The 17,792-nt window shown below is 40.6% G+C and overlaps 3 protein-coding genes across 3 annotated transcripts; 1 reads left to right on the forward strand and 2 right to left on the reverse strand.

Annotated features, from left to right (window-relative positions):
- The first annotated feature begins 277 nt into the window (after positions 1 to 277).
- Positions 278 to 4,709, forward strand: LOC102807010 (kelch-like protein 26). The gene is made up of 6 exons (XM_006812874.2): positions 278 to 775; positions 1,789 to 2,125; positions 2,763 to 2,946; positions 3,311 to 3,502; positions 3,633 to 3,853; positions 4,439 to 4,709. Exons 1-6 carry the CDS (start codon positions 278 to 280, stop codon positions 4,609 to 4,611), a joined length of 1,605 nt encoding a protein of 534 aa, XP_006812937.2. The 3' UTR covers positions 4,612 to 4,709.
- A 200-nt stretch (positions 4,710 to 4,909) lies between these two features.
- Positions 4,910 to 8,798, reverse strand: LOC102806885 (protein rolling stone-like). Its single transcript, XM_085496980.1, has 3 exons — positions 8,616 to 8,798; positions 6,505 to 6,736; positions 4,910 to 6,222 (listed from the first exon to the last, which is right to left on the reverse strand). Exons 1-3 carry the CDS (start codon positions 8,772 to 8,774, stop codon positions 5,684 to 5,686), a joined length of 930 nt encoding a protein of 309 aa, XP_085353106.1. The 5' UTR covers positions 8,775 to 8,798; the 3' UTR covers positions 4,910 to 5,683.
- Positions 8,799 to 13,906: 5,108 nt separating this feature from the next.
- LOC146747656 (uncharacterized) lies at positions 13,907 to 17,778 on the reverse strand. The gene is made up of 3 exons (XM_085497426.1): positions 17,328 to 17,778; positions 16,238 to 17,221; positions 13,907 to 16,149 (listed from the first exon to the last, which is right to left on the reverse strand). Exons 1-3 carry the CDS (start codon positions 17,776 to 17,778, stop codon positions 13,907 to 13,909), a joined length of 3,678 nt encoding a protein of 1,225 aa, XP_085353552.1.
- Between the last annotated feature and the right edge of the window lie 14 nt (positions 17,779 to 17,792).

Raw genomic sequence — 17,792 nt, forward strand, 5'->3', positions numbered from 1 at the left:
CAAATTCTACTTAAACAGCAAATTACACGATGTCACCATCTGCGTCGGCAACGGGAAATTTGCGGCTCATAAAATAATCCTAGCAGTCCATAGCGAATATTTTGAACGAGTGTTTTCGGACGCCAGTTTCAAGGAGCTGAACCAGAGCGAAGTGGTTCTTAATACAAATGTTACAGCAAACGCGTTTGAGAAAGTCCTGTCCTATATCTACACATCGGAAATTCAGATCACGTTTGAGGACATTTATGATATATTCACTACCGCTAGTGTCTTGTTAATGAAGAGGCTCATCCGATTGTGCACAGACTTTTTAAGAAACTATAACTTAGATAACTGTCTGACCGCCCACTACATCGCGGACAGAGCGGGGCTGAATGATATCTATCACGAAATCCATGACTTCATCATGGAAAACTTTTTTGACATCAGCAATACGGAAGAGTTTCTACATTACCCAGCGGATCGTTTGTCTACGTTGCTAAGCGACGACGATGTGAATGTAGAACATGAGCTACAGTTGTTTCAAGCAGTATTGCGTTGGACGGAGAACCAACACGGAGATATTACACGCGATGCACCACTGATACTGAAACACATACGTTTTGGTTTGATGTCACCCGAAGAAATAGTTCAGAACGTTGAATCCGCAAAACATCTCATGAACATTCCTGAGTGTTACATCTTGGTACTTGAAGCTTTTCGTTATTTCTCGCTTCGTGCAAGTAAAGGTGGTACAAGACCTACACCAGTCAAACCAAGAAAGGGTATGAATAAGGTAATTATTTATTTATCGTGATCTCATTTTATCTTACAGCGCCACCATATGGCCAGTGGCGCATATGGTGAATTATTAAAGACGTATTCATTGGATAAATAGTTGGATACATATACTCCTTCATCGAAGTTGTACAATTTGGGTTTGCCTTGTCTAGTTGTCTGGGAATGCTGTGACAAATAAATATATTCTTATGTTGTCATCTAAATCACTCGGGTGGGATGGTTCTCCGTTTGTCAATACTGGGGATATTTCGCTGGGATAAGGCTTGTTCATTGAAATTAACTATACACCGCAAACTCTCTCCTTTACTCCAACCTTGTTTTCACATACACTTCCGTTAACGTTATTTATAGTGCTTGATGTCACATCTGAGGTTGTCATCCTAAATGATCTATGAACTTGTTATTGGAAAATAAACTTATAATTGTTCGCTTACTCAAGACCTTTATGTTTCAAATAGCTCTACGCATGGAGTAGAATTACTGGGTTTATCAATTACAATAAGTTCACCGTGGTCAACACCGTGACTGACTCAAACTGCAATCTGATAACAGTGTATATACATGTACTAACATCATCAACTCACGCTAACACCGGGTATTACTAAAATAATCATCACAGCGCTCTGAATTGATTCATACATATTTCATTTTATAATTACGTCACTCGTGATCACTGTCAATGCTGCAGAGCAAGGAATGCTATACACAATATGAAAATTTACTAATATCGTTGTGATTGGTTCAAATTTACACGAGAAAGGATGTGACTATCCCACACAAATCAATCAATTTATTTTGACTGAAGTGCACTAGGTCATCTTAAATTAAGTCTATTTTGAAGACAACACGTAATGTTACCTGGAATTGTTAATCATTTATTGCGTAAATACTTTCTAGCGGGTCTGTAGATGTTGTATCTATATAAAAACTCACCATCCCACAACAAATGAGTAAACGGCCATGGTAATTGAATGAGAATGGTCTGATATGTTTCATTTTTATTCACAGGTCCAAAATGCCAGACGAGCTAGCATTGCCATTGGCGCTAAAACCCCATCACCAGCAGTCATCGCTTCTCATCTAGCACGCTTGGAAGAGAAAATGTTAGAAGAACAAAACACTAACTCGGAACACGCCATTCCTAGCAGCCATACAGAAAAGTTGGACGACAAGCATCTTTTACTCTCCGTTGGTGGCGTTTACAAAGATGGCGACCTAGATGACCCTGGACGAACAGTCAACGTATATGACCCAGTTAGATGCGAATGGACATTAATGACAACGATGAAACACCCACGCAACCACCACGTGGTCCAAGTAGTTGGCAGATTTCTATACGTCATCGGTAGGTTTCAAGCATCATGTTATAATTTTGTCAATTATTACCTCATATACGTGACTTGAATTATATGATTTTTCAAGCACTCACTCCAGAACTAAACAATATTCTCTCTTTGCATTGCTATGGCAACACTGGCCACGACAGTAGACATTTTGTTTACCATGTCTCTGTTTGACAGCAACTTGACTCTTCCATCCGAAGGTGTCACATAATTGTTGGTTTGTTCTCCACTGGTTTATTTACCATATTTTTCATGTACTTCCTTTTTAACAATACATTCGCTGTAACAGCATTTGCCTTCCTTTATAGGATTTACCCGAAACGTCTGATTATATTGAATAATTAACAAAGACTACGATAACATACCGCCACTTTCTATATATGTTGAGAAATTGTTACTCAGTTAGTGATCTCGGAGTGCTTCTTCAGACAATCGTGTCATCACGGTGTCGATGAGCGCCACGGGAACACAATTTTTAGATCTCTGGTCGATATTTTAGATCATTCCGGGATCGATGTTGATCAACCTTTTTCGTAGCGTCTTTTATTCCCACATTTCATGAACACCATTACCCTTAAATCTAAATGCGCGTCTTTTCGCCATATTGTCTGACTCAACTTAAACACGATTTGTTTACAGGTGGATCCAATCCCTACGCTGATGGCGGCGAGTTCATGTCACCGGTAAATACCGCATGTAAATACGACATGGGTAAAAATGAGTGGAGTAGCATGGCACCCATGTTAACAGCCAGGGTGTTCTTCCAAGCAGCTGTACTGGATGGTGACATATATGTTGTCGGTGGCCAAGGAAGTAAAGGGAGGTAGGACCATATCAAATCGGTTTTCGGCTAAATATTTACAACCCAATAAACTAGTTCCTGTACGCGCATGTTTTGTTCGTGTTTTCGGTATCTTAGTGTAACATGATATTGGTCAAAAATATTTATATGAAAAAAATATTCGTTAGTGTCAGAAAGGACAGAACAGCGAAGTGATAGTTGGTTTTCTCTTACCATGTGTCTAGAATATCAGTGTTAAAGCGGGAGGGTCGTCACACAATGCACGCTAAAACGCAAAGGCTCATGGGCAGATGCTTGTTTGTAAACAATGACACGCTGTAGCTATCTGGCACATGCGCAGGCGACGACTCCCCCGCTTTAACACATAGTTCTGTTTGTTTTGCAGCGTATTATCGTCCGTTGAGAAATACAATCCAGCGACAGATAAATGGAGTCATGTGTGTTCCTTGAGTTCACCGCGTTATGCAATTGCCTTGGCAGTGCATCATGGATTACTCTATGCTGTTGGTGGATATTGTGAGGACGTCAAATCGCCGGTTCTTGCCAACGTAGAATGTTATCATCCACAAAACGATAGGTAGGTTGTCTATGACCACTTGGTGGCGCTATATGATTAGCCACATTTATTTCGCTGAATGTTTCGTGTTCGTCACATCAAATTTTCGAGAACCTGCAGCATACTTATTTATTTCCCTCTGAAATTTTAGGTGGATGCAAAAAAACCCGATGCGTTATGCACGATGCCATGCCAGTTTAGCGGACGTACAGGGCAAGCTATATTTGTTCGGCGGAATGGTGAAAACGAGTTATTTTGCCGATGATTGTCGAAGTTTGCCGAGTGTTGATATTTACAGAGATACCGAGGATATCTGGGAATATGTTACGGATTTGACCGACGCCAGACATGAAGCTGGAATATGTGTTGTCGGTAAGTATATGTAACGTCTATTGAAGGCTGTAATGTTTTGGTGTGTATGATTTTGACAGACGACAATTTCGAGCAAACAAACAAATACATTTATTGATTTATCAACTCGCCTTAAAGCACGGTAGTCGTCGCGCTGCGCATGTGCGAGATAAATGGGACTCATATAAACAAAGATGTCGACTTTGACTGTTGCGCAGATCAACAAGTCTGAACTGAGACGTTTCCAAGTTTTAATTAAGTAATTTTCATGTTATTGGAAGGTCGATAACATGAAAATTACTTAATTAAAACTTGGAAACGTCTCAGTTCAGACTTGTTGATCTGCGCAACAGTCAAAGTCGACATCTTTGTTTATATGAGTCCCATTTATCTCGCACATGCGAAGGAGTCACCGGTGGTAATCAGTGCAAGTCGCGCCCAAGTCAAACCTCATACTTGTGATTTCCATTTGAAGAGCGCATTGGACTGTGGGAAAATCAATGTTTATCAACACAAATGTGGCACATGCGCAGCGCGACGACTACCGCGCTTTAAACAGACTACAGCTTAAACACCATCAGTACATTTTATATTATTTATTTTCAGGACCAAAAGTGTACATTATTGGCGGTATCTCGGCCACGGAGAAATTAATCTTGTCTTCGGTCGAGTGTTACGATACTCTGGAAGGAATATGGCTACACCCAGGTCCTACGGAACTACCAAAGCCAGCACTCGGACATAGCTGCTGTACGATGCCAAGGGAATTACTCAACTAAACTTCGCACGTGTACATTTATTGCCTCGGAATTATAAACAATATCATGTAAAACATCTTAATTAAAGATATGTGATAAAATTAAATTTTCAAAACGTGTTTTTGACGCATTATTGTTGTTGTCATGGTAGCCACATGGTTGAATGTCCTTAGAGCATTTTGCAACACTATAACCTCTAACTTCTTTGTTCCCCTAGTTGGGGCCACTGTATGACTGTATCCTTGTTCTGACATTGCACCACCACCGGTGCAATACGTAACCACAAAGTCATGATTTTTTTTAAAGGTCTTCATTCTCATTTTATAATTTTAGAAAAAACACGATTTTAATAAGCACCTGCAATAACCTAATATGTAAATATCTATGAACAATTGACACAAAGCCCGTGTAAACATTCTTACGACACAGTCATTCGACCGTAATTGGTCAGTACAAACTCCACGTGCGGGTGACCACGTGAGTCCAGAATGTTATTTGTTTCAACGTGAAAAGAAACATAAAAGAGAAAAAAAAAGGGGGGGAAATATTCAAATTCTCAGGTTCGTATGAACCTATTTTATTGTATTCGCCCCTGGTTGACGTGTTGTGAGCCGAATAATGTACTCGTGGTCGTGCGATGTAGTTCTCGTGTCGTTCAGTATCTGTACAGACTGCACTCCACTCACACAGTATCGTATATAATATATCTATACTGCGATACACGTATATCGGTCAGTATCCGATGGACGGGAAAATAAATGTTTATTTCCCTGTTGAAAATTAAAGCATATGCATGGGCGAGCAACCAATTTAAATAAAACAAACCAATTAAATAAAGTCGTTACTTGTTGTTTTTACGTCATATTATCAATATTGTTTTATTTAAATTGGTCGCTCATTGCTTTGACATGACGTTTGACGTCATATTGTAAATAAAACACGTATTACGTCATAAAACGTAAAAAGTTTACGTCAAGTATTTAGAAGATACGACTATGCAACTCTGATAGCTATATATATATGTGTACGGTGATATACGAGTACACAGTATCCGATGGACGGGCTTAGAAATCCTTGTACATCTCGAAGTACATCACACGATGTAAATGTCACGCAATGCGTAGAATTGAGAAGACCGCCTGGCGATGAACTTTCTCAGTTTATATACACCATAAATAAACACGTGGCATAAAGGTATTGTTATAAACGCAGCACAGGTAAATACGCCGATTGCAAGGCCGGGATTCACTCCCCAGTCTACAAGTGCGCGCAAATAGGAGTCCGTGGGGTTTATCCCCATAAACTTGTAACATATGAAGGAAAACAACGTGTAGATCAACACGAACACTACAGGATATATGACGTGCAACACACGTATTGGTGACGCAATTAGCCCAAGGTCCATGAAAATCAGCAGTACGTTGACACCGTGCATGTGAATATTAAAGACGTTTATGTTATCGGCGTCGATCGCCCAATAACATAGCGTCACTGCCAACCCGGAGTTGAAGGCTGTATTCTGCGACAACCAGACCAATTTCAGATACCATGGTAACATCATATCATTCACCTTGTCTTGACGGTCGACTGTTTTGTCGGAGCTAGACATTTCTGAGTCGGTTGCACCTATTTCTGTAAAGAATGAATGTGGGACAGAATTAATAATATTAAAGTAGGGGTGTCTTCACCTGCGCATGCGTCAGATTGGCCATAGCGTGTCATTGTTTACAAAGAAGCGTCTACCCATGAGCCTTTGCGTGTTTAGCGTGAGTTATTATCGTCACTTAGGACTCAATTCCCAGGTGACGACCCTCCTGCTTTAAATAAATAATTAACATAAAATTTAAATAAAATAAAATACGAAAAAATCGGAACTCATTGTTCCATAATTTTGACAGTGAGAAATTTACTTACTTCCTATACCGTTCACGTGGTACGCCACTGAACCAATCAGAGACAAAAGAAAGTAGAGTGTCAGCATAAGATATGACCAATGGGAGAGGCTCAGGAACCAAGTGGCGAAGGGGCGCTCTTCATGGAACTGTGGTACGTAGAAAATCACCGCAAGGATAGTCCATAATAACTGATATGAGAAGACGCCAAATCTGTATAGGAGATACGTCACCGGTAATCCAGACCACTGACACTAAAATTAAAAGCGAAAACAGACGGAGGATTTAGATCGTCGCGTATTCTCGCTATTGAAGACACGCGAGATCACCGTAGACCCTCCACCACTTTTTAAAATCATTCATACTTAATACGTGTTAATCTCAAATGCAACTCAAAACAAAAAATAATCAATAATCGGATTCCCAGACACTCTTATAAAGTATAACAAATGTAACCATGGGAATGCCAAGTTATTGAGACTTGTTTCTAAACTGATGGGGCCAAGGGTCAAACCATTCATTACGAGAAAACATCACGTGACTTTAACATAACATGCCAAGAACAATGTTAAAGTACATCATGTCAACCTTGAGTCGAATCAAACCTGTTTTTTTTATTTAAAGGTTGTGATACGAATTACTGTAAAATAGTAATACAGAACACATGGCACTTCCGGGTTTAGGATCGCCAAAATCGCCGGGAGAGGGACCCCTAACTGAACAAACGCACTATGGGCTACTAATATTATGCAACTTGTTTAGTGTAGATAATGAGTAGAACAAAAAATACCCGAGTGTACATGGTCTGGATGATTTGATTTATCACAGGTCAGCAAACGTTTCACCAACCACCTGCTTACCCGTAAATCGACCACCCGGCCTACTACTACTTGACTGATCTAAAGAAATTTTAGTTGCCGATATTGCCAATGAAAAACAATTAGAAAGTAACTACCCCCCTCCTGTGTTCTCGCATTTCTTGGCGATTATTCTACAGATAATACAATGACTACATGATACAGTAGTATGGTTTAAGGTTATAGACAGTTCTGAATGACGTTAGAATATTGATTAAAGCCACAAACAAGACGACACATGGCGTCGTTAACGTGAACTGAATAACTGTGTTATTTACACTTCTCTCAACAGAAACGATCAATCACAAATGAAGAATTGTTATTCGAAACAGCTGACTCATACACTAACACTTGTAGCCATGGTTTTTTGTCTCCGGGGCCATACAGTAATCTCTGCATGGCATAAAACCAGTCGTGTTATTATGTAACCCTGTCGCCTAGGGTACGAATTTATTGTTTTATAGATACAGTGATATAAACAACAACATGACGTAACATGCACGACATACATTCGTCAGCCTCGTGTTCAGAATACAATAGTGAAATTGAACGTGTCATCTACCATTTCTATGGTAACAATGTCTCATCCTATCCCAACATTTAGTCCGGTCGCCTACGGGAAACATCAGATATGTAGTTATAAGATGGATACATAAAATAATTATTAGAGAATTCTGATGAATACTGATTTTAATGAAAGAATATTTCAACATTGATTCCTATTTTGGCATTTGTTCAGTCAGTTTTTCTTAAAAAAATATTTTAAAAATAAATTGTGAATTTAAATTTGATATATAATACCGACATTCATTAATCATAATAAATATTAATATCAGAGCATATATATATATATATATATATATATATATATATATATATATATATATATATATATATATATATATATATATTGGAAATGACAGTGGTAAACACCTCGTCTTTTTTGACGAACACCGCAGGTTTCCAAAACATAGATAATGATTTCGTTATATTCACTGTGCATACGGTCCGACCACCACTTCTGCAGTGGCGGTGGAGGGGGGGGGGCATTATGGATCTATGGCATAATAGTGTATTACGCGTCACAACTATTTGACTGCGCAAAGCACACAAAGTCCTTGTGAAGAATTGTATTCTTTACAGTTTACACTACAAGCCTCAGGCACCAAATATAAATCGGTCTAGGTTGAATATACGTTTCACCACAGTAATTGCTGCGTTGTTGTTCCCTGTATGTAAATAGTCGCGAGTTCGTACTTCCCGATTTAGGTCTTACCTGTGGCAAAGTGAATTCAGCAATAGATCGCACACTCGAAAATCCGATCTTCTCCAGTCGAAATTCTTCGTTACAATTGCAAACGTTGATCGAGGCGAATATACTGATCAGTTTGCCAGTGCACAGCGGAGAGATTCCGGTAAGTATTTTGGCAGCCATATTTGTGTGCAGACCGTGTCAATGTGTACCACTTAATCAATGTCACCTTATAAAAGCCAAAGCGACGTCGACCTCAATTCTCACGTGACCAACGTCTTATTATACTAGTTAGTATACAGTGACGTCAGACGCGAAAGCTATACTAGAATATAGCTAATATGGCTAAGCAGAACACATTTTTTTTGACCAGAATATCTGGAAATAGGTCTTTGCCTGGAAATGTCATGATCCATGTTATTTACAGTATTTATGTACATTCGTTAGTAAATCATATAATGCTGAAGTTACTAAAACATCGTTTAATACCCAAACAAGCCTAAAAAGCCGTTTCGAGCCTCAAATATGAAAAACAATAATTCTGGTGGGGACTCGGTTCATATAATACATAAGCAATGTCCATATGCTGGATATATCGTTGGTATATTTATATCATCTGAAATATAAGTTTGAAAACTTCCATTGAAATTTATAAATATTTGTAAAAATCAAGAAAGTCGGTTTGTTGTGTCGATAGAAACCTGATTTGTACATTGTCATATGGTTTAATTGCAGCACAAGAGCTCCTAAAATGTGGGCGGACCTTTTTTGCCCACACGCGAGATTTTACATAACGGATTTGTAACAGTGTAGGTTTTAGTTTATTATCGACCTTTGCTCTTAGTCGCGTTTGTTAATGTTGATGGTGACGGCTTCCGTAGCCATTATTGGCACTACGCCGATTGAGTTGAATTGCCGTTGAATGTAATGTAGCGATTTTTCGTCGTCACTGAATCCGGGTCTTCTAGTTTGCAGTTTTTAATTAGATTGGCGTTTTCATAGGGGGTATATTTACTACTAATTATAGCCAATAGACAGAATAGAGTTGTATGACTGTAATATCCTGCGATAGGTCGGACGTTTGCCAGCAACGCACTGACAAACAACATCGATCCAGTGGTTTAGCAACTACTTGGCTCGACCATGGCGGTATAATCTGTTTATACCTCCATGGCTTGACTCAAAAAAAGTTCAGTGGTCACGAGTAGGTTAGTTTCGTCCTCTATGATAAAGGAACTGTGGTTACACACCTCCTCCAAATTTCGCCACGAGATAAAAGCGAACTAACCGACTCACTCGTCGAGATTAGAGATGTATATGTGGGTTTTACCATATACCTTAGAATAGGTCTATGGTTTTACATGCAAGCTATTATTAAAGGTAATGAACAAATAAACACTCGAATTTATGGAACTAATCGACTCATTATTTTGAAGTTTGTACGCAGTTAACTAGAAAATACCCATGATTCTCCGATTCATTTTACATTTTGCTATTTTCTGTAGTATGTCATCAAATCAATAATAAATTTAAATAAAATGAAAGTGTATGATCAATATAAATGAAACATATTTAAAGGGCGCTAGACGTTGCGCCACACATGCGCGAGATGTATGGGTCTTGTATAAACAAAGATGGCGACTTTGTCGCATACGACTTATTTACCACTTCCGTGTCACTGAGAATGTTCTAGAACCGTACTGTGTCTGGGTGGAATATTCTAGATTTTTTTAGAAACTGGTTGAATATGTAATAGAACACTGTAGGAGGCAATAGAAGGTAATGAAACATTCTAGAAATTTGTAGTAAGTGCCAGACTCATTATGTATGCTGATGCATTAATGGTCTATTTATAGACAGTGTGGGCATATATATGGGAGTTGTTCAGCACTGAGTTCAGACCGGAGATCTCGTTGAATTGTATTGGAGTTTAAGTATCTAGTTATTGGAGTAGTGGAGTTTTACCGCGTTATTGTACTTGATGTTTGCAGAATATATTAATACCAGTACCAGTTGAAACCTCATCTGTTGGCTCAGTGTTCGTATGTTATCATCGCCGCCAGGGAATTCTTTATGTTACTGTTGCCATTTGGTATTTGTATCAGGGGGAAATTCTCTCTTTCTCGGGTTCTCCACGCTTGCCAGGGGGGAATCTCGTCTCGTCTCTCTATCTCGTCCCCTTGAGGTACGGGATCGGGAAAGTCACTTTAACTTTACAGTCAAATAAGACACACACAACGAAATACGTTTCAGCTCTCGTCTTAGTCGATCTTTTGGAGCACTCTATAAGACACAGCGCCCTGGGGAAAAGTCCCCAAGACTCTCTTAAGGCTGAACCAAGACTCGCCCAAGACTGGACTGCGTCAAGGCTCGCCCCAAGACTCTCTCGGACTCTCAGATTGCGTCTATCGTAGAGTATTCGCCAAGACCAACTCAAACTCTTTTTATTCATTTTCAAAACTCTAACCAATTACAAAGCAGTAAAAAGACTCTAAGGCGTAACCTTCAATCATAAAGCCAATCAAACTAAGTACTGAATACGTCATATCCTTTGATTAATCGTTCACTACATTAATAACTACGGATGTCAGAATAGCGACGGTATCTTGTAATTAGTTCCAAATCACTGAGCCAAGTTCCGTCCAAAACTTCAAATAGGCCTACACGATGACAGACATAACACAGCAATTCGCTAATAATCAGTTAATTAAGTCGGTCAACAGATACGCAAAAACAAATTCATGACACATCCCTTCACCCAAACTGAGATATGCCTCTCGGCATTGCACGTTCACAAATCAAAGATACCGTCCTCTACTCATCGTCATACAGGTTAAATACAGTACTAATAAAAGGTATAAATCAAAAAGAGTAAAACACACTAATTAAGTACAATGATTATAAAGTCTAAATACAATGGTTATAAAGTCTCAAATATCGACGGTTATAAATCAAAAACAAGGGAAAGGCTACCAATCGACTCGCTTTTCTCAAACAGGTCGCCGAGGGAAACCCTTCGCTGCACTGTCTCCGTTACTAAGGTTACAAACTCTATATCAAAAGGTCAAAAAAAACTAAGGCGTGGCGGTGTAACCAAGCGATCAGCCAATCGCTGCAGTCGACAGCATGATCACGTGATTACCAGGGATGCGTCTCTCGGTTAAAGCATTGCAAAGCGGTAACTAATAAACAATGAATAAAGGGCTATTAATCAAACTCCTGTCATATACGCTTATAAACTTCAACTGAACTCAAAAGTCGTTAATCTAAACAAAAGTCAAACGGCGTGGAAACAGAATGCAAAGACAAATCGCTTTCATAACACATTACTCCTCCGGCAAAAAGACGGGGAAAAGACTAACACGATATACACGACTGAGTTACATATAATCCTGTTAATCATGAACAAAAGCTTGCGATATCAAACAATACGTATATAAGCGCACCAAACTCTCATCTCAAAAAGACATTAAAAAACGTTACAAAGGTGCTCTAAACTCAAAAAGCGTCAGAAGTATTCCGGAAAACAACACATAAACAAAAACAACTCTTAAAACGTCGGTATCTCTGTACTCGACAAATCTCAAAACTCTGAAAAACTCATTGGGGCATTACTTTCCCCATCATAATCCGTACTCATAAACTCATTAAAACTCCATAAAACATCACAAAACTCATAACACTGTGTTGCAAATACTCGTCCACTGAAGCGCGCTTAAATCGTTATAAAGGACCTCGAACGTCACCAAATATCAGTTCAAAACAAAAATCTGGGCGCTTACACACATACAATTCAACATCACAAAAAAAAAACGGTAAAAACAATAGAAAAAGCAAGCAATACATTACATTACTGAGCAATAGGGTTAGGGTTCTGGAAAAGAGTTCAACGTCCTGAGTTACACAGTGTCAGTTACAGTGTCCAGCGAGCAGTTCTCTAAGCAATACACAGATAGCTAAAGTCAAAGTCTATAAGCGTCTCCTCTCTTGTCGCGTTATTCCGGGTCGTTCTTTATCTTCATCTTGTCCTTAATGTCGCTCAATTCTTAATTATACAGTCCTATCCGGTACTCATCCTTCATAAGGGGTTCAGAGGTCTTCAGCTCTTCTGCGTCGTTCATCGGTGCCATACTGTTAACGGTGTTAGTCGTCAAGCGCGGTTTCCGAGTCGTCTCTGCCATGGAGCTGGTTAGTTCGGTTCGCAAGAAAGACACATCTTCGCCATTCACTTTTCTTCACAGGATGTCAATGTGCGTAAAACGCAATGCCCAGGGTTCTCACACCACGTATCAGGGGGAAATTCTTCTCCACAGGGGTCTCCACACTGTCGGGGGGAATCTCGTCTCGTCTCTCTATCTCGTCCCCTTGAGGTACGGGATCGGGAAAGTCACTTTAACTTTACAGTCAAATAAGACACACACAACGAAATACGTTTCAGCTCTCGTCTTAGTCGATCTTTTGGAGCACTCTATAAGACACAGCGCCCTGGGGAAAAGTCCCCAAGACTCTCTTAAGGCTGAACCAAGACTCGCCCAAGACTGGACTGCGTCAAGGCTCGCCCCAAGACTCTCTCGGACTCTCAGACTGTGTGGGGTATAATAATACGCTTCAGTTGAACTTGATGGCAGAATAAACAGTCAATGTGGATGCAAAACACGGTATGGTTTATTGCTGGATAAACTGGCATAGAAACATGTAACACATGAATAAGGAGCCCCGAAACTCCGAAACTAGCCCTTTATATAGGTGCGAATCGAACGTGAGAGAAAACACGTAAGCGGGAAATACAAAATGAAGTACGCGGGAGAAAAAGATACAATACAGAGTAAAATGATTGGCTGAAATTAAATGATTCTAATTGGTCGAGAATTACTCAGAGGAATCCTTCATGCGAAAGGTAAACGAATTAACTATAGCGAAATGACATGTAATAATAATATTAGCAATATGAAAACGAATACAAATATATATTATGAATCTCCGACATTCTCCCGACTTTGAGAAAAAGTACACATTCAGGAATAATATATATATATGAGAATAAACGAATAACGATTGATAAAAGAGTTCACTAATAACTATTAGTTCATTTTTTCAAGTTCAGGGGAACACAAATTGAACTTGTAAACTTCTGATCTAGTGCGATTTTCACTAAAGTTCAGAATAAATCTTTGAGTCTGACGTTGGCGGCAGCTGCGGCGTCACGATGTGATCTGCGTTGTGGCAATGGTATATCATCTGTACTTCCACTGGTAGGGATGTTGATTTCATCATGCATGTTAGTGATACCATCTGTGGCAGTGGGTTGCGTTGTGTCATCGCTGGATGATGTCAATAATGCGTTGAACGCCGGAGTTGTCACTTTCATCAGTCGCTTCACGAGCGGTTTGTGCGTTGATGACTGGCGAAGTAGTATCCGGGTTGACGAGGTCGTCATCTTCCTTCATGATGTTGACATGTAGTTGAGTAGCATTGTTCACATCCCATGTAGACCACATTTGTTGATCTGGTAACCATGACGGCCCATAATTCCATTTGGGGTTTGAACGGAGGTCATTAGCTGATATACCTCTCGTTAGTAAGTCCGCGGGGTTGTCCACGGTTGGACAGTATTTATATTCTTGTGTGAAGTCGCGTATTTCTTGCACTCTATTTTGAACAAATACTGGCAACTTCTTACTGCTATTAATCCAATGCAAGGTCGCTTGACTGTCGGACCACAGGAAATGTTCAGTTATATTGAATTTGTCCGATAGAGCATTCAGTACGAGTTTACCGAGTCTCGTAGCGATCAGTGCAGCCATTAATTCCAATTTCGGCAGAGATAATTCCGATTTAGGGGCGACTCGTGTCTTTGACATGACAAGAGCCGTTTCGTGCTGACGACGAAGAAACACAACAGCACCATACGCGGAAGTGCTCGCGTCTGCGAAAGTGTGCATTTGATAGGTATCACCTGGAGAAGTCTTGTCAAAATATTTCCGGTTGATTTGATTATCACGAGCAGCGGTTAAATCCTCAGCAATTAAGATCCATTGTTCGTAAAGTTCAGGACTTAGTGGTTCATCCCACTCCAATTTCAACTTCCACAAAAGTTGAATAAATAGTTTGGCGCGTACCAATACCGGTGAAATTAATCCAAGCGGGTCGTATACACTCGCTGTGAAACTTACAATGTCACGTTTTGTAATAAACGACGCGACTTGAGGTTGACTGTTAACACGAGAATGTGTCAACACGTCGGGTGTAATTTTCCAACGCATACCAAGCACAGAAACTTCGTCGGCGGGCTCATATTTGTTATCTCGGGTAGCAAGTTCACACAAATCAGGAGAATTCGATGACCAAGCACGTAAATTAAATCCACAAGAATTCATGAGGCTCGTAGATTCACTGTAGTATTTAACAGCATCTGCTTCCGAATAGACTCCATCAATGACATTATCGACATAGATGTTGTCTTTCATTTGATTGGCAGTATTAATATCACAGTTATTATCCAAATGAGTTTTGATCACAGCATTCAGGATAAAAGGTGAGCACACAGCACCAAACAGCACAGATTTAAATTGATACACTTTGAGTGGACTGTCGATATTGTTCACGTCTGTCAGCCACAGAAATTTGGTAAATTTCCGTTCATCGGGATGCAGTCTCACGTTAAGGAATGCTTTCTCAATATCACTACAGATCGCAATATTGTTAGCACGGAACCTCATTAAGATGGCTGGCAAATCATTAATCATAGAAGGCCCGGTTTGGAGACAATCGTTCAAACTCGGGGAATTGGCGTTTCGGCGGCAAGAGCAATCGTACACAATACGAATCGGGGTTGTAGTAGAGTCCTTTGCTACCGAGCGATGGGGTAGATAATGTCCGACAGTATTGTCATCATTGTAGACTTCTTCGATGAAGTCGCGGTTGAGTTGCTGTTCGATGATAGAGTTGTATGCGTCGAGTAACTCAGGAGACAAACGTCTGAGCATGGCGCGCGTTCGACTAACTGTGACGTCGTAATTAGTAGGCAACGGTGGGTGGTTATCACACCATGGTAATCTCGCAATGTATTTTTTGTTTTCAATTTGCAAATGAGTGTCACGATAAGTTTCAAAATCCATACGTATTTCTGCGGAGGGGTCGTCGGTCACACCGATACTTTCTAAATCCCAGAGACGCTGGAGTTTGCTGTCGAGTTGTTGCGATTCGGTAGACACGTGTAGTATGTTTACATCTGCGTTCGTTGATCTTTGACCCTTGTCAACTGGCCCTGATAATAAATATCCGAATTTGGACGAAACCGCTGTAGGACCATTGCCGCGGATAACGTTATCCCCGACGTAATTCCAATACTGGTCAGCGCCGATAAGTAAATCAATAGAGAATGATTTATCTTCTGTGACTGGATGCGCAAATGTTAGTCCCCGCAAATAATCAACATGGTGAATAGATTCAGTGATGTGGTTTGTCAGTTTAGTCGATATTTCGGAGATGAACAGTACGTCAATATTCGAAGTATGTCCGGACAAATCGTGTGCTGTGACACTAGCAAAGTCTAACGCTCGTGAGTGATCAGTATTGTCGCCAAATGTAGAAAGAAATACTTGTTCAGTGCGTAGGAGATAAGTTTAAATCGTTAGCAAACTTACGAGAGATGAATGAACGGCTTGCCCCTTCGTCGAAAAGTACGTTAGCTTGTAGTGGCTGGCTATTACCTACAGATATCGGAATAATAGCAGTCTTGAGAAGTACGGGACGCAGACATGTATTATTTGGCGAGTTCCTGTGGGTGTCGTTGAGTTTTGTCAATGTCACATGAACCGGTGAATTTGGATTCGTATCAGATGTTGCAACGTCCGTCGCGGGTTGGCTTTCTTGGTGTAGTGTTGAGTGGTGTCTTCGTTTACATGTACGACAATTGAACTTAGATTTACATTCCGATGCTCGATGTCTTCCCAAACAATTGTAACAAAGTTTGTCACGTTTGACTATTTCCCAACGTTTGTTTATGTCCGTTACTACGCGACATGCAGAAGTGAAGTGTGTCCCTTTACAGTAGGTGCATTTGGCGCTGGTGTTACGCAATTTCGGATCGCGTTTCGGAGATCGCACATTTGTATGAAATGTAGCAGTAATGTCCGGTTGATACCGTGAATTGTTGATTGACGATTCGTCGAGCGGATTCCCGGATTGGATCGCGGTTATTTCGCGTAGCAGTGCTTTACGTAGATTAGGTAAACTCCAAGCTTCTCCCCCGATTTCGCGAGCGATTTGCTTTCGAATGGTTGCCGGTAGTTTGTCGCGGATGATCGGAACGAGGAGGTCGCCGTAAGAACTTTCCGGTTTTCCGAGTGTTTGTAGACCACGGATATGTCCTTCCAGCGCGTCATAAAATCTACGCAGACTTTCTATGTCGCTGGTGGGTTGTTGCAATTGCCAGAGCGAAGTCATATGTGCCTCAGCAACTAGGTGATCACGTCCGTATCGTTCCAAGAGCAGTTCAATAGCGTGGTGGTAGTTACCATCAGTGAGAGATAGTCCAGCAATAGTTCGCGCTGCCTCGCCCTTTAGCATGGTGCGTAGGTAGGTGAACTTTTGTACGTTGCTGAGTGTCATCATAATGAATCGAAGATCTGAAAATGTCATAAAAGCTAGCCCATTCCAGTACGTCACCTTCAAACTGTGGTAGGACGATCTTGGGTAGCGAGACGGTCTTTGTTGAGGAGGTAGACGATGTACCTGTCGATGAGGTGCCTCTAGATGAGTTGGCGGACGCGATGCTTGCGGTGTCAAGTAGCGGTTCGTTTTCTGTCTTCATCTTGTTAATGAAAACGTTCAGAGCGTGATTCTTGCAGAATACGTCGTCAGTATATTCGGAGCTCTCTTCGCTGACTGAATCAAAGAGTGCTTCTTCAGTGAGTTCGAGAATTTGTTCTTCGAGCGTGATGAGCATTGCGTAGCGGTCGGTCAGGAGAGTGTGGAGCGCGACGAGTTGTTCAATCTCTGTAAGCTTAATTTCCCGGCCTTCCGCGTCGGCGATTTGTTTCTTCTGGGTTTCGGCTTTGTTGAAAAGTCGTGTGAGCTGCCCTCGTTGACTCCTTCGCTTCAATTTCAGTTTTGCCAATGCGTTTGTCGTCTCCACTGCTTGGGCATCAGCAGCGGCGTTCTGTGGTGGCTGTTCTTCTGACATCGTGTTGAGCTGAG

The sequence above is a fragment of the Saccoglossus kowalevskii genome, chromosome 3 (assembly GCF_978046115.1).
Source record: "Saccoglossus kowalevskii chromosome 3, keSacKowa6.1, whole genome shotgun sequence".
Taxonomy (NCBI): domain Eukaryota; kingdom Metazoa; phylum Hemichordata; class Enteropneusta; family Harrimaniidae; genus Saccoglossus; species Saccoglossus kowalevskii.